General features: G+C 49.3%; 1 protein-coding gene across 3 annotated transcripts in view; it reads right to left on the reverse strand.

Moving 5' to 3' along the window:
* Positions 1-26: 26 nt before the first annotated feature.
* Positions 27-20,446, reverse strand: part of PKM (pyruvate kinase M1/2) — a 30,978-nt gene continuing 10,558 nt past the window's right edge. The window contains exons 2-12 of one of the 3 annotated variants that reach the window (XM_026855789.1): positions 18,040-18,044; positions 15,148-15,317; positions 14,664-14,755; positions 11,627-11,758; positions 11,231-11,417; positions 10,121-10,391; positions 9,309-9,459; positions 8,052-8,204; positions 3,750-3,916; positions 1,376-1,557; positions 27-809 (exon numbers count right to left, since the gene is read on the reverse strand). In XM_026855789.1, coding sequence (XP_026711590.1) covers positions 703-809; positions 1,376-1,557; positions 3,750-3,916; positions 8,052-8,204; positions 9,309-9,459; positions 10,121-10,391; positions 11,231-11,417; positions 11,627-11,758; positions 14,664-14,755; positions 15,148-15,298 — 1,593 coding nt within the window. In that variant the 5' untranslated portion in view covers positions 15,299-15,317; positions 18,040-18,044 and the 3' untranslated portion in view covers positions 27-702. Of the gene's footprint in view, positions 810-1,375; positions 1,558-3,749; positions 3,917-4,413; positions 4,581-8,051; positions 8,205-9,308; positions 9,460-10,120; positions 10,392-11,230; positions 11,418-11,626; positions 11,759-14,663; positions 14,756-15,147; positions 15,318-15,528; positions 15,645-18,039; positions 18,045-20,446 lie in introns of those variants that run through there. The other 2 variants (XM_026855787.1, XM_026855788.1) reach the window with 2 other exon arrangements.

Here is a 20,446-nt window from a genome sequence, read left to right on the forward strand (position 1 = left end):
TTCCCACAGAGCAGCGCGGGCCGGCGGGTGCTTCAGCTTCTCTTTATTGATGGAGAGTTGTGCTCTAACGCCCGGGGGGCGCGGGCAGGGGGTGTGCACACACAACTAACACACAGACAACGCTGCCAGGGGAGCACGGGAAGCTCTGAGCACAGAGGGGGAGCCACCCCCCTTCTACCCCCACCCCTGGAAACAAAACCCGCATAGAGCGGGGCTGGAGTCACCCGGGATTTGGTCTGTGGGGAGGCTGGGAGAGGTTCGGGGTGCACAGGAGGGAGGAACAGCTTCCCTGGAGTGAGGAGGGGTACAGCAGAACCCTTGACCACCCATCCCCTCTCCCCTTTCCCCCCCAGGCAGGCAGGGAAAGGGACATTTCACACCCTGAGGACAGTCACTAAGCTACAAGGAGTCCCAGCAACATGTGGGAACCTCCTACACTGACTCCGACATAGATCGGGGCAGGACTTCGCTACGGGGAGAGGTTTTTAAAAAAACTAAACACTTCAAGTATATATTTTTTTTTTTTTAGTGATTTAAGGTCTCTTCCCCCTGCTGCTGCTGCACTGGGTGGTGTTTAGCAACCTACATCCACTCTAGGGCCCAGGAGAACAGCACAAGCGATGGCTGGTCTAAGGCGAGGGGAAAGGGGAGCGGAGTGGGGTGGGGAGGGAAGGAAGGGGGGTGCTGGGTGGAATGGGGCCTTCAGGGCACTGGCACCACGCGCATGGTGTTGGTGTAGCCAGAGCCAGGGCGCCAGCCCGTCAGCACGATGACCAGGTCGCCACTCTTGAAGAAGCCACGTGCTTTACCTAGGAGAGAAGAGAAGGAGGTGTCAGAGTTCGTGTCCCCCCCATCAGCCTGCTGCAGGCTGCTCACCCCCACCCCACGTCACCACACTGCAGGGAGCAGCCTGGCCCCCACAGCTGTGGCTCTGTAGGGGTATCGAGACCCTGATCCCCTGTTGCCCACTCGCCGCCTCTGCTTTGGGCTCCTCTGCAACACGGACCTTGAAATTCAACAGCACAGCCCTTAGAAATGGGCTGGAAAATGGAGTCGCCCCCCTCCGGGCTTCTCTTGTCTCTCAGGAGCGATGAGCATCGTGTCTCAAGCATTTATCACATTAAAACAAACCTGGTTTTCTGCTGGAACCTATTTTCAGGCAGCTGTGACAAATGCACTGTCACATTTCCCAATCAGATGTGGTGGCGCTTATGCAACCACCATCCCGTTTCTCAAGCAGACACCATTACGTGCCCCCGGCAGGCAGTTCCTCTCCCTGAGCCACCAGTCACCCCAAAAGCACCACCCGAGGTGCTCAGGGCCACCACCCGCCATCAGGCACTTCCCCAGGTGAGGCTGGTGCAGTGCCACTCACCAACATTCATGCCCAGGTTGACGCGGAGGTCCACATCCTCTGCCCAGGCGTCATGCGCTGGCTCTTTGCACAGGACGGGGAAGATGCCCCGGTAGAGGTGGGCCTGACGCGCCGTCTGGTCATTACGTGTCACGGCGATGATGGGAGCCCGCGGGCGGTACCGCGACACCAGGTGGGCTGACCTAGAAGGAAAAGTGGATGCGAGGTGAAGCACCACGTGTTATTGGCAGAGAGGACGCCTGTGTACAGCCGAAGGCAGCACAAGCAGTGGCGAGGTTTGCCCGTCACCCTGGAGGGCTCCGCAAAACCCCTAGAGGCACTGAGAAGGCGACCGTGGGAGATGCTGGCCAAGAGCCAAGCTCGCCAAGGAGCTTGACGCTCCACTGAATTCCAAGTTAGGCAACTGGGTGGACCACCACTGAAGGACGTCCTTGGCAACAGTCCCTACTCCAGTCTCATGGTGAAAATCACCTCAACTCCGAGTTTAGGAAGTGCCATCTGTGTGTTTTGGACCCGAAAACAAACCTTTATTTGTCTCTGTTGCTATGTTAAGGTGGCGAGATGCCATTTATTCTGGCCTCTGCAAGCAGCCCTTGGCATCTCAACAGGGGTTCCTGCAAGTTCCCTCTGTTCTGAGGAGCTCCCAGTTTATGGGATGGAAAGAGCCCGTGCCAGCAGCACTACCCAAAGCTTGCCAAGGAGGAAGCCATTTGCCTCCCAGCCACGTTCACCTGCTGGAGCCAGCAAACAGGTCAGTTCCTCCACATAGAGCTCTGCTCTTGCACCCAACAGGAAGAAAATGCAACCGAGGCCAAAATTTATACTGGGAAGTTGGGCACAGAGTCCTTAAAATGTCTTAAAAATAGCAAGAGGCACACCCTGGGTGGGGACTATGGCTTCCCTTTCCCTGGGCACAGCTTGGAGAGTATCTGCAAATAGATGGAGATAACTGCAAGGCCATAGCAGTATAGCTCCATCTTTCCAACAAGCATGCCAGTACCTCCACTAGCTTTTGCAGCCTTTAGTGGAGCCAAGCTCAGCAATACTCAGATTTAAAGATTGCTGCTTAAAGCAGGCAGTAGCAGTCTGCTCAAAGCACCCAAACACACGTGCCAGCTCTCAGACAATCCTTCCCACACTCTTCAAGAAGCCTCCTAGTAGCTCTAGGAGATCCAGGTACTCAAAGGCTGTAACAGAATCCACTGCTAAAAATATTCAAATATCAGAGTTCAAATCTCTTTAAAAAGGTCAAGTTAAGACTGGAACCTCTTATAAAGAAACATTAGAAGCACAAGAGCATCCAGAAACTCAGTGCTTACAGTCATTCCTCATCTCTGCAGAAAGAGGCTGCTCCAAATCATTTTAAGCTGTAAATTTAGGTGAAGGTTTCACTGATGGTCCAAATCTTCAGCTTCTGCCCAGAGTACATCACATCTCTGCTCCTGCACTATTTCTCTGGTCTGAATCCCATGCAAGAAAAGCAGATTTTCTTCCAGAAAGCAGTCTGAGACTTATGGTCGGACGTGCTTTGAGAGTGGGCAGCCTAGTTCCTCGATGGAAAAGTTGATCAGCGAGGCTTCAGCTCCCTTTCCACAACTGGAAGTCTCTACTCAGCAGCTGTCATCGTCGTTGGACAGAAATCCCCAAACTAGATTATTTCCAGCATGTCTGCATTGCTGTGTCTCAACTGGGAGCCAAGGCACTGAGCTCACCTGAGCGCAAGCAGCACTTGGCTGCAGGGTGCCTGCCGAACACCTGCCTGTTCAGTGAGATTACTTGCAGGCTGGCCTAAGGAAGCCTGTAAGAGGAAATTTCCAGCGCTTTCAGTTTCCCTGCCTAACAATTCTAGGCTAAGCAAGCCTTCTTCGCCCCTTGGGCTTAGGCAAGAAGGGCTGGTGCCTGGAAGGTGCAGCAAGGGACCAATTGTTTGGATGCTACTATGAAAGGCCAGGCCTTGATTTAAAAAAAAAAAGATTCCGCATCCACTGAACTTCTACCTTACTGTTAGAGCGAGGATTTCTTGCCAAGAAGTTTGAATCGAAGCTGCAACACTCATTTTCCCTTGACTCTTCCAGGCAGCACTGCTGGCACAGATGCCATTCGCCACAGCGAGGGGAGGCAGGGTGGGGTGCTGCTGCCACGCTGGCAGAGGCAGGATGAGGAAGTCAGAGGTTACGGGTGTGCAGATGTTTGAGATGTCTGCCCATCTCCCGAGGAACAACCACTGCAGGTGGGCAGCCTGGGCTCTCAGTCACTGCCAAAACCCCGGCTTCACCGTCCAGCTCTAGTCTTTCAAAGCCATCTTTTTGCATGTGTCCTTCCCCAACCCTGTCAGGAAGTGGGGCTTGACCTGAGGGAACCTGGCACCTCCTACCTTCCAGACTTGGTGAGGACGATAATGGCCCCACTGCAGCACTTGAAGGATGCTTCCACAGCGCCAACAGCGGCCGCCTCCGTGGGATCGCAGTTCAGGGAAGTCAGACGACGCAGTTCCTCAAACAACTGCCTGTGAAAGATGGCGGCTTCGGCCTCCCGGGCAATCTATTAAGAGCAACATGCATTCGGGAAGACAACACTCACATCAGTCGCTCAGGGCAGCACGGGGTAAGGTGAGGTGCTCTATCAGCACGGTGTCACACAAATACCGTCAGCTTTTGACATTAAGTTACCAATTAACAAGCCCATTTAGTTCAACAGGTCAGGGTGATGGTCGCAACACTGAGCCACCCAAACAGCACAGGCTTCTAGAGGAACCATTCCTCTCAAGGTTTCTGTTCTGAGCTGGTGGCACCTGCTGAGTCACCTCACCTTGCTGAGCCCACATTCAGGTGACACTCATACCAACTGCCAGGCACTCTCGCTCTGCTTCTGCCTACCTGGAATCCCTCCCTGCCACAGAGAAGTCAACTCAGACCGCAGCAGTTATGCAAGGCTGACACCATAGCAGCAAGCTGCTTGCTAAATATTTGCAGTGTTAGGATGGAGTGTGTTTTTGCTCATAGAAAAAAACTGGCACCAAGACCCTCTCTGAGCCCTACCTGCCAGACTCAGTCAGAACTATCAGGGCTGGAGCTAAGCACTTAAAAGAGGCCTCCACTGCGCCTACTGCCATGGCATCGGCAGGGTCCCTGTTGTTAACATTGAGGCGGAAAATTTCTTCGAACAGCTGACGATGAAACATTGCAGCCTCAGCCTCACGAGCGATCTGCAGGCCCGAGTAACAGTGAAGGAGGAGAAAAGAGGAAAGAAGGAAAGATATACCAGAGTAATGAGATCATGTCAATTTGCTTAATTGTCATAGTAATGCATGCAAGAGAATATTAAAGGTCAGGCTGTGAAACTCTTTGGCTCTCAGGTTGTGAATTTGTTGAAGGCAACTCAGCGTAAGGAGCCGCTGCCACAGTGGCTGGTCCACCATGGCGGTTAACTGCCAGGCCCTGGTCACTGGGCAGGCATTCTGGAGGTGGCATCCTTCCTATATATTTTGGAGTCCCTTCAGAGCAGCCAGATGCAGGTTGCTTTTCAAGGACCACAGCAAGCCGGCTCGGTCAGGCCACATTTTGGTGTTGCTTCTCATTACTTTCTCACAACACTCCCAAGACATCTACCCGCCTCTGATTCCTCCAGTGTCAACTGCCCCATGTTCCCCCTTCATATCCTCCCAACACACCACACCCCCACCAAAAAGGTCTTTGCAGAGCCAACACGCAAGCAATGCACTTGCAATGTCACCCCTGAAGTTGGGAGACTTGCCTCTCTTTGCTTCATAAGACTGAGTTTAATTTGAGAGCCAATGAAGTTTCACCTCCAAGTGCTGTACTCACTTCCCTTTTGGTACTAGAGAAATAAATAGGAACAAGCCTTCCTTGTCGGGTTGTCACAACATGTATGTTGGGGCATCTGTACAGTGCCAGACTTGGACAGATGAGGTGCAGAGGTACAACTGAGGGCTTTCTGTTCAGTCTAAATATTTGCAACAAGTTCAGTAATCTATTCATCCCAGTATGCTGGGACTCACTCACGTTTAAAGACAATCCTCATCTCAGAAGGCTGCATTAGCCCTTGACAACCCGATAAAGAAGGCTTGCAGATACCAGAAAAGCATGCAAAGGTTGATCATCTTTTCAAGGACAACTTCATTCAGTTACTCCAGAAAGTGAATAGACACTACGCAAAGCATGAGGAGTTGATGTTTAAGCAGAGACTGAAGTGCCCTTATGGTGAAAACTTTGTAGTTAGACCCCTTCCAAATAAGTAGTTTAATACTCTAGTGTTAATTAATTATTTTGTGTGATACTAGGAATTATCTCTCTTCTACAGATACCGGTTTAAGCCAAAGTAGTTAAGAACTTTATGTCTAGAAGTAACAGGACAATGTGACAAGCCAGAACAGCACTCCAGTGCCAACTCCAGTCCTAAAGCAGTCAGTTTTGTTACTGCTGGCTCTGTGCTTGCCGTTAGATAGAATGGAAGCATTTGTCTCAAAACACTTACTCCAAACACAAGAGCTGACAGCTGGGCAGTTTATCTTCAGCTCCTGGTCCAAAGGCAGGCAGCTCTGCACAACATGCAGAGTGACCTGAGTTTAGAGGAAAGCCTGCGCTCCCCAGTTGTAAGAGACACGTGTTTGCACATGCCTGCTTTGACAGCGGAAGGGCACAGCAATTCTTAACGTCACAGCCAGCTTTACTCACACAGGAATGACTAGAAGGTTTCCAGTTGGTACATGGGTGGAGATACCAAGGTGAAGGTGGGAAGAAAGGAAAATGGAGTGGCTATTTAAACCTTGGTCCCATTACACAGCATGGCCAGGGCAGCATTTGAAGACAACTGTGGATCATGGACTGGAATCAGAAGGAAGTGCACTCCCACAAGCAGGAGCCAGCCTGCCTAAGAATTGGAAACTTGCTACTAAATGTGAGGCACACCGTGTTTTGTCACAGAGATGCCAGCTACTGAAGAGAAGCCCATTTCTGTAAGGCTAACTGGAAAGGGAAACCACTGCTGAGTCCCAGAAAAGCTGCTGGGACAGGCCAGGCCAGGGACAGACAGGTCAATTCTTTTAGAGAGGTGCAAAGACACTCCACAGTACAGACCTGATCACTATCAGTATCACAGCCCGTGTCTGCTGCCTGCACCCGCTACAGAGGGAGCTAATCCTTGGCAGCACTGGATAAATCAACATATAAACCCAAACTGACACAAATTTCAGGCTTGAGAATGCATACAGGAGCTGTTAATTTGCCAGAGGTAAGGTGCTCTCTCCCTGGCTTAGCCATTTCAGATGGAAATACTCAACTGCTCTGGCCATTCTGCAGATTTTCAGACCGTAGTTATTCAGGGTGCTATCACTGGGTGGGGCTTCTCTCGACTAACACCAAGTGAATTAGCTCAGATGAAAGATCTTGACTGCAGGCAGACATGCTCCTACCATCACAGGGTTGGCACCTTGCTGCCTGTGCCATGTTATATTAAATAAAGTGAATCTGGTTTTGCTCCTCTGCACAGAGGGTTAAAACTTCAGTGTTTCTCCAGAGGCCTGGTAGAGTGAACACCACTATTCCCAGGTATGCAGGAAAAGGGAAGCACATGCAACAGATCGTGAGCTCAGGCTACAAGTACAATACAAACTGCCTAATTCTTTAAGGATTAATGCCAGAATGGAAACCCAGGTGTAATGTTTGCTGTAGTAAGTTTCCAACTCTTAGTAGGAAGTCAACCCTTTTGATTTAGGGGGTGAAAACTGAGGAAGAACCTTTTAGGTGCACCGTTAGTGTCCAGCCTGTAAACCAGCAGTTACTGTCCCGCAATCAAATCATATTTCACACTTGCCACATGCAAAAAACACCACTCCATATTGACCAGATAAAGAGATATTTACATAATGCACTGCAAACAAACACCAGCTGAGCTGATTAAGCTATATAACCTAAACTGCAAATAAAACTGGTGAGAGTTAAAACTGCTAAGTTATCACTGTTGTGATTCACAGCACTGTTAACTGGGGAGAAGCAACACTTGTAGATACTTGGCATCAGGGTTTTTATCAGCTGAAACATGAGCTGGGTGAACTCGAAGCAGAGCAGAGGTTTCTGGCAGTTCAGGCATGTAAAAATATGGTGCTGTCAGTACTCGTGCAACAAACACCCCCAACATCAAGCGCTCAATGCCACATCACTGTAAATCAGACTCACAAGCCTCCCCCACCCCCCCAAGGAGGCAGCAGTCGATACCTTTCATTATCTAGAGATAAACTGCTCTGGCAGCTCCTTGACCTTGGAGAAGTTTAAGGCATTGAATATGCCAAAACAAATGGGGCATTTGGAGAAACTCATATCAAGGTAACAGCAAAAACCCCTTTATCCTGGTCTAAACAAAAACTGATAAATTGGGAGTTTTAGATCAGAGGACTGCAGAGCAGTTCTCAGCTCTGCCCAGCAATACTCACCGAGTGAGGTTCTGGGCCCCGAGGCCCATGCTAGGTAAAGAAACACCCACAGTGGCAGTGCAAACAAAGAAATCACTACTTTGGACTGCCAGGTGCTGCCACCTAGCACCAGGCACACTTAGATCTGGAGTTGCCTGGCTCAGACGGAAGATGCTGGGCAAGAGAGCACTGCTACCTTCACCTGCAGACTGCTCTGCCCTCCCCAAGCAAAGGCCAGGCCATACTCACAGCGTGCTGCATGCGCACAGCCTCGAGCGGGTAGTCGCCCTTGGCGGTCTCTCCGGAGAGCATGATGCAGTCTGCTCCATCCAGGACAGCATTAGCAACATCACTGCCCTCAGCACGGGTCGGGCGAGGTTTCTTGATCATGCTTTCCAGCATCTGGAAGAGAACAAGTTCAAAGGAATCAAGACACTGCAGAAGGAACCAGCTGCTTTTTCACTAGTGCACTTCAGTATAAACACAGGACAGAAGACAGGATGCAGCCTAAGGACTCTGGGAGAAGTTTCCCCATGGGTACAGCACAGGGAGGGCTGGACCCTAACCAGCTTTGAATTAAAGCATTGACTAGCAGGAAAAACAACCCATTTCGGTTTTTACCTATTCTCCATTTACTCCTTTTCCAGGGAGATTATACCCACACACCATCAGACACAATATTCCAACTTCCCAATTTAACTTCTCAGCACAGGGCTTGGTCCAAGGACCTCCGAGCTCCTCAGAGTACTGTTAGACATGTTTATGGAAAGCTCAAATCCTCAGCTTTCCCCCCCACTGCAGCTCACCACAGGGCAAACTACTCATTTCCTCATGAAACACTGCCTGAGGCAGCATTTCAGTTGCATTTCAGTAGCAGTACAGGAAGAGGAAGGAGCATATGCCACTGCAAGTTCAGATCCTTGTCTGATGACTCCTGTCTAGCGCCAGTTTTTGCTTCCACAGCCTGTGCAGAGAGCAAGCACAGCCAGGAAACCAGTCCTCCCAGTGCCTGAGGACCGTCCACACACAATCCCTACCAGGGAAGCTGAACATCAGCCTTCCCTCCCTCCCCAGCAGCTCCCAGAATAATAAGGAGATGGAACTTTTACTCAGTTCCTTCTGATGCTGCAGTGTGGCCACACCTTGTAAGATACTGGGAACCTTACCAAGTCTTCTGTTAGACACAGATGTTCTGCTGCAAACGGCCAAGGCAAAAGCATAGGTGATTTTTTTCCCAGAATTTCTTTAGTCAGACCAAAAGGCTCATACTGCATGAAGTTTTGAGCGGTAAAGCCTTCAGCAGCTGCACAAGAGGTCCTGTAACCTTACTGGGGGAGATCCAAACACATCGTTTAAAAAGTGCCTCAAGATGAGCTATTCAGCCATGAACAAAACCTCTATGCTTTTGGCATCTCACTCTAGCGAAAGCCATCAAGCCATGACAGCTCCTGATGTTCACACCCTGTCAGGCTCCAGCAGTTATGAGCGGGTGTTGCGTTTCCATACCTGAGTGGCACAGATGATGGGTTTGCCAGCCCTGTTGCAGCGCCCAATCATCATCTTCTGGGCAAGGAAGACTTTTTCAGCAGGGATCTCAATTCCCAGGTCACCACGGGCCACCATAATGCCATCACTGGCCTCCATGATCTCATCAAACCTGACAACAAGAGAAGAGGTTTGTTAACCAAATTGTTCTGCAAAGCACCTTCCTGTCTGTTGCCCTTCCTCCCTGAAAGAGAGTGTTGCTCTGAAGCAGCATAGCTGTGTATCGTGTCGACACACACCCTTTCCAGGCGCCATTTTGATATCCTGTAATGTCACAGTAGGAGGAAAAAACCCAAGACCAAGTCACGGCACATATAAAGTGCTATATAAAGCTTTCTAAAGCAATACAAAGACAGATTGTATGAGCACGAGTTGATCCAAGATATTTTCAGTCTGATAGTTTGTCACAGACATGGTGATTCCCATACATTAGCTGGCTGATTTGCATCCAGAACAGCAAGTTTGCTGAAGTCTGAACTCACACTCATTATGACTACCGCAGATTTTTCAGAGACGCGGGGTGACTGTGACACTGTCCCCATGAGCTCAGGATATGTGACAGTTACACAACCCACTACTCATACCACAGCTGTGTCAAGTCCCACACACATGGCATTAAGTGACAGCCTGCATTACCACCCAGTTACTCGGACTAGTAAATTTGCTGCTGCTGGCAAGCCAGAGATGAGGAGTCCTGACTACAGCCCGAAGGGGCTGTGCTCTTCTATTGATACAGGGTGACAGAGCTGCAATGCCACCTGCACAAAGCTCACCTGCGCACACCCTCATGATTCTCGATCTTGCTAATGATCTTGATGTTCTTTCCCTTTTCCCCTAGCACCTTCCTGACAGCATGGACATCAGAAGCTTTGCGGATGAAGGAAGCAAACACCATATCCACATTCTGCTCCACACCAAATTTTAGGTCCTGAATGTCCTTTTCAGAGACTGCAGGCAGGTCGACTGCGGCGCCAGGCAGGTTCACTCCCTTCTTGCTGCCGAGCATGCCACCGTTCTCGATCTCCGTCATGACGTAGTCCTTGCCTGAAACAGATGTGTTCCCACGGTCAGTGTTTACCAGTAAGCTCCCCACTGCCAACTCCCACACCACCTCCCTGCCTGAGAACAGCAGGGCCAACAGCGACCGCACATGATAAAAAGCACATCACCACTCTCTTCAGAGGATTTATGTAACATACAAGCTTGCAATTTACCCATGGGAGCAGAGCAGATAGGTTTAAAACCACTTCTGTGCTGCTCTCCTACAAGACACCATTTGTTCAGCGCAGGAGGTTGGGAGTCCCTCCCCCAAAAATAGCTACCAGGTTGCATTTCTGCACATAGCAGCCTTCCCTGTAATACCAAACCAAGCACCCCAAAAGCCTCACCTCTATCTCCCTACTCTCTGGGATTAGAGGCAATACCTTGAGGCTAAACCAGTCTAGGCACCACTATAAAGTGAGTATTGTGGAACTAGCCCTGCCCCTACATTACCAGTTAAATCTATTTCTGTCTCTAACCACAGAAGTCAGGGTTTATGCTGTAAAACTAGTTAATTCCTGCATTAAAAACATGAATTAGCCTAGCTAAAGTATGAATTAGCTAAACAGTCTTTGATCCTGAGCACTGGTATGTCCCTGCCACACATTTACCTTTAAAGAGGGATTTTAGATGACAGTCCAGTGAAACCCAGCTGAAGTTAGTTTTTGGAAACTTGCTACACTTGAAGTAGAGAAAGCTCTGCTCCAGGTCTCACTACAGCATTAAGAACCACATATTCCTTTAATACAGAACTGCAAGCTAAGAACCAGTTATTGGAGGGAAATCACAAATAGATCCTGAGGAAAGAATAAACAGGCATAGCTGAAATGGTTGTTACCCACCTTTCTCCTTAACCAGCAAGGAAATCAGACCATCATCCACGTAGATTTTGCTGCCAACTTCTACAACCTTGGTGAGATTCTTGTAGTCCACCCACAACACGTTCTCATCGCACTTCTCCATGAAGGCATCATCCAGGGTCACTTTGAGCGGTGCACCTTTCTTGAGCTCCACTTCTGCAGTGCCACTCTGTGTGTCAAAACATGCATTTCAGCAAAACCAGTAAAAACCAGCACACAACCACCTCCCAGATTGCAGCAGTTCATCCCAATTTTTAGTAGTTGGCTCATTACTTTGAGACATTTTTTGGCTAAGGCCACAAGAGTAATAACATATCTAGACTCACTCACTGAAAAAAAGTGGGAGGGAAAAAAAAAAAAAAAGAGAGAGAAACTTACTCCCTTAATGAGTCCAGTTCTGATTTCAGGTCCCTTGGTATCCAGTGCAATAGCCACAGGTCTGTAAGTGATGGGATCAGAGGCAAAGCTCTCTGTAGCTTCTCGCACGTTCTTGATTGTGCCCTCATGATACTGGCAAGGAAAAAGAAATGGAAACGTTCAGGCAATTTCTACTACACTGCTTATTAAAAAGATCACTATGCACTCCAGACACTGCCCAAGCTGACAGCTCTGCTCCCACATTATGCTCAATTTCAGTTCTATCTTAAGAATTTAATTCAGACAGAGCTTTCAGAAAAGCAGATTGTGAGGATACAAAGGCCTTCCCACAGGGAAGTGGAGTCTGGCAGTTATCTGGCCATGCCTTCAGTGCCCCCAGTTCTAATTCCAGAAGGACAACTCAAGGATACAGCCCAGGCACTGTGCCAGTGATTTCAGGACACACGCTTGCCGTTTGAAGATGGCCCACCAACCAACAGGCCTTCCAGAAGAGCATTTCCGACAGCTTTGCTGAACACTTCCCTATTCAACATGGCAGAGCATCGGCAGCACTGGCAAATGGAAAATTACGTATGTGGAAAGACTCATGAATGTCAGAAGAATGTCACAGCTAAGCGACTGTCACACATGGCTGTCCCCCTCTGGCCTTCACAGCATGGAAGGGAAGATGCCATTCTCTGCACTGTCAACTCCCCCACAGACTTCCAGCCTGACCCCTCTTATCAGTGCCGCAGGTGATCAGATGGACAAGCTTTTTTATAACTCTTTGACTAAGAGGACGTTATCATTTAAGTATTTACATTTTATTTCAAGAGCCAAAACAATCACAGGGAAAGTTGACAACTCCAGCACCATGCACCCGGCTTCCAAACTTTCACATGTGCAAGAGCATTTGGGTCATGCTGACAGTTTCAGGGCAGACAGTTCTGTGGAGAAGCTCCATCCCAACTACCTTGAATGAGCCTCAGATGACCACTAGATCAGTTTACTTTACTTGCTCAAACAACGTGAAAAGATAACCCTTGACAGACTTTTGTAGATAAGAAATACCCTTCCCCCTCTCTGCCATGGACTGGCAGCGTTTGACCCGACTCACCTGGAAACACCTGGCTCCCCCAACCCTCCTTGACACGAGCCCTGCACACTGACTTCCCTATCGTGAGGACGATAATCCAGTGCCAGGAAGGTGGGGCTGAGAAAAGCTGTGCTAAAGTTCATGTGCATGCCCTCAGCCAGAGATACACGGCAACTGCTAACTCTTTAGAGCAGGAAACATTGTTTAGTTTATTGATTGAGCGTGCAAGCTGAGACTGAGAAGGTCCCGACCCTTCCATGCACTCCAGATGGATGAAGTACAGAAAACCTGCCCAAACATGCTACTAAGTTTATCTGGTCCCAGTCACCTGGGATTTTTCCTTTTTAGTTTGATAGCATGGACTAACTGGCTCCTAGGGAGTCTGACTTCCTGAAGAGTTACGTATGCAGAACAGGAATGCAGACAGAGCTGGAAGTAAAAGCAATTTGTTTTCTACAGTGGCAGCCAGGTACTAAAGCACCTCTGTTAAAGTTGAAGCTCTGTTAAATGCTTTGGGGTGGACACAAGAACCAAAGCACTCATGACAGATGAAAACTCTTTGGGGCTTCCCTGGAAACTGGAGTGTTTGGGAGGAACCAGGAGGGGACTCAAACTTAAGACTGGTTACGGCCAACAGTCAAACTCAACAGGAGATGGCAGCAAGACCAGACTCCACTGTAATCTAACCTCATGGAACGTGCAATTAGACCTCACCCAAAGCAGAAAGCCACGGTGCCTTTCCTTGACCTCAGCTAACAAGTACGCAAACCGCAGCAGCAGCCTCACTGGGCAGTAATGGTGTGAAAACTCCCTGTTTCAGCTGGGTCAACTCCCTGATGAGCCACCCAGCCACAGGATTTCACTACTGAGAGGCAGTTATTCCATGCTACCCTTTCTTCAGGCAGATTTTGCTAACTGCAGCCTATGCACTGACACTACCCCAGGGTGTTTAGTCAAGGTCTGATGGTTGTCCACAGTTAAGCATCAGACCTTTTGATTTTGACAGTGCCCTGTGGCCTTTAAAGGCCACAAGGGCAAGAGGCCAAGCTGTTACGTACCGCGAGGCTCACGGTTCAGTAAGTAAAGCCACCTACAGCTGCTACTGGGTACTGTCTGACATTTTGAAAGCTGGAGGGCAGCCAGTGTAAAAAAAAAAAAAACAACAACTCAGCAAGAAGGGTCAGGGTGGCATTCTGGGCAACCTGGAATGGGATCCTCAGCTCCTCCAGTATTACTGAGGATCTCATCTATTTATATCAAGAAGGGCTCATCTGCCACAAACCGTGTTGATTTCTTTTGACCTTAATTCTTATAAGCTCACCACATCAGCTCCCAAGTACTGTGGTACTAACATCACGACTGCTAGGAACACAACCAGAGCAGCTGGCAAAGCCAAGCAAGCCCAGGAGTTTATTTCTTTCAACTAGGCACAGTAATTAAAGTCACTACAGTTTTCTCTATAGACAAAGTTATTCATTGATCGCCTGCTTGCAAAACCGTCAGCAATGACAAGAAGCAAGACGAGCAACTGATAGTTCTGTACACCTGCAGAGGTGCACAGCAAAACAGGGACAAATGTTCTCAGCTTTTACTATTAACTGAGAAGCAGCAGCTTTGTACAGCAAACAGCAGGGTGCAAGGAAGAACTGAAGGATTTCTCGGCAAGCAGTTGGCACAAGCATGAAGTATCAGTTACCTGGCTCCCTGGTACAGAGGGGGGTGTGGAATCAACTTAAACTGCTTTCAGAATGGCCCAGAAAGCACAATTAAATGTTATCAGCGATTACTCAGGCTCAATATGTACAACCAGCATGCCTCCCCCAAAAGCAGAGCTAAGTTTCACCTTCCCACACCAAGGTTGGTCTGGACTAAGCTGGATTTCCCTCTTTCATGAGAGGCAGTGTCAGCAGACATACACACACAGCCTGATCAGGGCCGTATCAGCTCAGACCCCACCCTTACCTCGTGGGTGCCGTGAGAGAAGTTGAGGCGGGCAACGTTCATTCCAGATTTGATCATTTCCTTCAGCTTCTCGACTGAGCGGGAGGCTGGGCCTAAGAGGAAGAAACAGTTTTAATATTAACTTTGTAAAAATAATGAGATAACCCACACATGCCAGGCTGTTTCATGTGGAAGAGGAAGGGAGGACATAATGGATACGGACTTTCTCAGCGCTGAAGCAGCTCATCTCCACAGCAGCAAAGATTGTTCTAACTTGCCTTGCAGAGCACGGCAGAACCTAAGCAGTTCTGATTTCCCCAGCTACTAGATTCAGTCCTAGCAATAACATGGGTTAAGCAGACATGGGAAAAGTCATGTTCTTTCAACACACAAGTTCAGCCCTGGCAAGGGATGAAAGACAAAGCCTTCTCACTATTTCCCCTAACAAGTTTCACCAACACAGGGGTTCACAGCTGCAATTCTCCCCGATCTAGGAATCACTTACCAATGGTGCAGATGATGCCAGTGTTTCTCGCAATGGTTGGCTCCGAGTCAATGTCCAAGCGGCACATGTGCTCAAGGAAGGTGTCCGCCATGGCAGCGTGCAGCTGCTGGGTCTGGATGAAAGCAGTCCCCGCATCATGGTGCTTCGACATTGTTGCTGTAATCTTCTGCCTAGAAGAGAAAAAAGCGGTGCCAGGTTTAGGAATCGCCCAGATTTGCTCATCAAGCAGAGACACCAACACACCCACGTGATGAATATGGAGGTAACAAGAAAGCTGCTACTGGGTCAAACTATCTTTATGTTCCTACTTAGAATCTTAGATACAGGCAAGACACAGTTCTATTTTCATGTCATCCCCCACATACACCACCCAAAGCTCACCTGCCTTCTATGCAGATGTTCCCTTCATAGCTTCTCTTCATTGCCAGTCTTCCCTTGGAGCTACACAACGCAACAAAATTCAAGCACTTGAGTGCACAGGCAGATTCTGCCTCCTCCCTCCCAGCTCTTGAGTCATTTCTCCTACTGGCCTCGATTGCATTTCCCATCGCAACTGGGGACCGGGCCGCACAGCGCTAGCGTGACTGCAGACATGCTCTTACATGGGCAATCTTCTGCCAAGATGCACCTAACCACATTAAAGTCTGCCTAAACTTAAACCCCATATTTCAAGGCTGTACAAGCAAGTAGACTTCAGCTGATGAAACACACCATCTTGGCAGAACACATGTTAAAGACTAAAGACTTTTTAAATACACTCAAGATCCCTCTTCCAATTGAAGATGCTGTAGGTGTCCCCTGTCCACTGCATTCTCTCTCACCCAGGGCAGCAAAAAAACCCCACAAGGTTTAAAACTGGTTATTTTTTCGAAGTTTGGATAAAAAAACCCACCTCTCTGCACTCTGGCTGCTTGCCTCTACAGGTCTAGAGCATCCCCACAACAGCAGGAACAGACCACAATCCCAACAGGAAGTTGAACTGAAGCTTAACTGTCCATTGGGATAGGAGGACACTCATTTCTCAGCAGTGCTAGTGCCCCCGGGCATTTCTAACCGCTCACCTCATGCCACACTGCAATACTTTTCTCATGTAGCAATGGCAGCTAAAAGCTGTTTGTTCTCTTCAACCTGTCCAGGATAGACTGCCAGCATTCAAAAAGCCTCTGGTAAGAGAGTGATGAAAAGTGGGGGCTACTGGCATGGGCAGATCACTAGTTTTGACTTCAAACAGTGGTTTACTTCAAAATTCATCCCCTAGGCACACAGGATATTCAAAGCAAGCAGCTCTTTCAGCATAAGCTGCCTTCGCCTGTAAGCTCTGCCTTTAGCACAGTGCTCGCAGAAACACAGGCTACTGCTCAGCTAAAGGCAGCGCCAGTGCAGGGCTTTTGTTCTGCCTGCCCCAAGCAGACAAAAAAACCCACCACCACGCAGTAAATCAGAAAAAGGTGTTAGCTGCACACAGCAGCTAGCTCAGTGTATTTGGATTTGAAACAGAGGTACCAATAAACCCAAAACCTTTGCCAAACCTACGGGGGTTGAGCAGAACGAAGCCATGCCTCTAAGGAAGAGGCAGGCAGATGCCCTGCCAGGCTGCCATGTGCCTGCCCAGTGCCGCAGAGGCACCGTTTGTGCCGACGCTCCTCCTCTCAGCCACTTCTGCTCCGCAGACCGTACGTGCAGATCGTGCAGAGTTCTCTCACAGGCAGCCCTGACTCACCATTGCTTCGCTCCCATGAGGCATAAACGAGTCAGGCCAGCGAAAACCATAATTTGTCCTGGCAAAGTCTCCTTTCCCTCAGCCCTGCCAGAAGCCGCTGATTCACTGGAGTCAGTACAAAAAGGTCTGCCCACATAAAAAGCCCAAAGTCCCATTATTATAGGAAAACTCGCTGCTCAGACCTGAAACATTGTGTTTCAGCCCTCTAACACTTGCTGCTGCATCCTCCAACACCTGCAGAGCAGCACACACTTCTCTAGATGCCAAAAAAAATATAAGCCTTTGCTGGGAAATTGCCTCCACAAACATGGGTGAGCAGGTCTGCACTGCTTCTGGAAACGAGAGGAATATGAAACAACGGGATCCCGAGACTGAAACTGAGACCAGAGCATGACTTGTAAGTTTTTAAAAATAGGCAGATGAGTTCTCCCTATCTCATGGAAATCCTCCACCCACTCAAGTCATTTGCAAATATAATTTTAACCCCCCTAAAGTCTTAATAAATACATAAAGAGAAGTTAAGTTCCCAGTCAGAATCCCCTTCAAAAGATTTTCCAGCAGTTCAGTGAGCTCAGAAAAATTAATCGGAGACACCGAGGCCTTGTCCAGGGGTGAGAGCAGCCAAAAAGTATCCCAAACACCCAACCGCCGACAGCACTGTGCCCCACTACCACCAAGCTTCCCTTTCTAACACTTCCTCCTGCCTCCCATCCCATGCATTTCCAAAGCACCGACTGAATTCTACTGGAAGACTGTCTTAAAAATGCAAGAGGAATGTCTGGCATTTCCCACTACTCCACACTTGGGTTTTTTAAAAATCAAACAGAAGAGCAAGGACTTTAAGGACACCTGAAAACACAGAGCACTCAGTCTGGGCTGAGTGAGGAAGGGGGGAAAGCAATACCCTACAAAGCCTGAATGTTTCCAGCACTGAATAAATCTGCATTCCTTCCTCAAGGAACAACGATTAAATCCCCAGATTTATTACTTGGGCTGCCTGTGCTTCAGGCAGAGCATCCAGAAGGTATCTGGTATCTCCCCAGCTCTTGAATATTCTAGAAAGAGCTGTCTGAGGTCAGGCAACCAGTTCTGCAGTAGCGAGGTGACTTAACTCCAGCCAGCTCATCCTGAGGTCGGCTGAGAGAAACCCTAAATCCACGGCGCCTCCGGACCTGCCCTCCGGGAGGGAGAAAGGAGCAGCAGCAACCCCCACCCTGCAATCTCCACCCTGGGCCAAGTATTTGCTGTTATCCATGACAAAGGAAAGTGGAAACTGCAGAGACCTAGCAGGGACAGTCCCCCGGCAGCACCGGTGTTAACCACTGCCATGCCAGACACAGATGTTTTACTGCCTGTGAAAGTTGCAGACAGGCAGCAGGGAGGCTCACGGTGGGTGATTCGGATTTTATCGCTCAGCCTCACTTACACAACCTCACCAACGCTGCAGAACAAGGCTGCTCATGCCCAGTGTCCCTGGCCAGAGGCAGAAATGGTTTGAGTTAGCAAGGGCAGGGTTATGAAACCGTACAGGACTTCAGATTCGGAAAAAAAAAAAAAAGCGCCTAGGAAAACATCAGCTTTATTAATTCCAGAAGCTAAACGCACTCAATAACAAAAAATGCAGCTCTGTGCCAAATACTGCCTGTCATCCCCTCTTCCAGAAAGGGAGGACAACACGTTCTTCCCCGGGTGGCTGTTGCAGGAGGTGGCGTCGCGCCGTTACACAAGTACAAGATGGCCACCTCAAAATGTCATCCCTTTTCTGCAAAGCTGGACGGGACCCAGAGGCCACCACCTGCTCCCCGCTGGCGTATGCTCTCCCCAGCAGCAGGCCGCGGGAGAACAGACCCAGAGCTCCACAACGGAGATGCCTCTCCAAACGAATTATGGGGGCTGGGGAGGTCAGGCCAGCCCGCAGGGCTCCGGGCGACATCAGAGCTTTCCCTGCGTGCAGATGGATTAGCCTTGCCTTAGCGGAGCCTGCCCGACCTGGAGGACAAAGGCATACAGGAGGCTTAACAAAAAAAAAAAAAAAAAAAAAAAAAAAAAAATCAAGCGAGACGAGGTGACAAGCATCAGATATCTGGCGACCAGAAAGACCTGTCTCCAGGGGATTTGTAGTGCGGGCACACCTACAGACTTGACCTTGCAGCATGTTGCTGACAGAGGACCAGGTGCCTTTTAGCCTGGCCCCCACACCAGCAGAAACCACATAGTTGTCTCCAAGAAAACTGTAAAAATCGTTTCTTTACATTCTAAAATAAAGTTCGGGGGTGGGGGTGGGTGTTTACGTTTAAACGTAACTCTAGGGAGAAGTATAGATCCCCCTGCTGCATCTCCAGCTCCAGGATGGATGGGCTGCGCACCCGAGCGCAGGCGGCAGCGAGGAGGTACTGCAGCCCCATTCCCTACGTGCCATCCATCACCCCACGCTGCAGCCGCCCCGCACCAACTCCCCCCTGGGAGGGTGAGGGGGAGGTAAAGGCCAAGCACGAGGTCCGGCCAGCCTGGGAAACGCTTTGTTTCTATCACATTAAATTAGCAACTCGGTGTGCGGAAATGGAGTTAACGTCGGTGTTTGATCACTCCAGCTAACGCCAATAAATTAAAGTTTTCATAATATCTACAGCTTTGGGTGGATAACGAAGTGGGCAGTCAAGAAAAACGCAGGCTGCTCGAGTGAGGGGCTCGGAGGCAGCGCCGCAGCCTCCACCAGCTCTTTAGTTAGTGGAAGTGAAGTTTCTCGGAAGGGTTTCACAAGGCAAGTGTCCTGCTTCAAGCACGTGGCTCGCAGCAGAGCTTCCTGCCTGGGCAGAAGAGCAGAGGCCTTTCTTAACCTGGAGACGGTTTGGAAACGATCTGGTACCAGCATGGCCCATTAGGCCATCAAACTCTAACTCCTCTAAATTAACACGAATTCTGCTTTATAAATGGGATGCCGGGCATAAAATTACGTGCTTCGGACTGAATTGTTTTTCATCAAGCACCCCTGGTTGCACAACAAGCCCTCGAGTTTCTCAGGAGCTATCTGGTAACCAAAAACCTCTTTGCCATCCAACCTTTAGGCAAGTCACGATTAGCAAAAGACCTCCGCAGGGGCAGGAAGCTGCTAGAAAGTTAAGCTATTAACATCACAAAAACTTCCGCGAAACACTGATTTCTGTTAACCTGGACCTCCCCCGATAACTATTTGTCTTATCAGAACAAAGCAGGTTTTTAGAGACTATCGTCTACTTTCATTAATCTGAGGAGACAGTCGGGAGGTTGCCATTGTCCGCCGACAAAAGCACTATTCATGCCCAGCTAGCCCTGCAAAGAGGGTTTAAACGCGTTTCAAAGGTTTTCACAGTTCAAGGGACCGTCCAAATCAATTGGACGTGTTTAGGCAGGCATAATTACGGGAGAAGATTAATTTAGAAGGGGCCTTCTCGTCCTGCGGCGGGGGGATGGAAATGAAGAGGCTGCAGCATCACTGCCGAGTTTAGTGAGCCGTGCGCTGATTTAAGCTGATGCCCTTCAGAGCACCGCCGCGGTTCTTACGTGATGCAGGCACGGGGCGGGGTGGGGGGGGGCAGCAAA

This window comes from Athene cunicularia (genome assembly GCF_003259725.1).
Source record: "Athene cunicularia isolate RWA chromosome 10 unlocalized genomic scaffold, athCun1 chr10_part1, whole genome shotgun sequence".
In the NCBI taxonomy this organism is placed as follows: domain Eukaryota; kingdom Metazoa; phylum Chordata; class Aves; order Strigiformes; family Strigidae; genus Athene; species Athene cunicularia.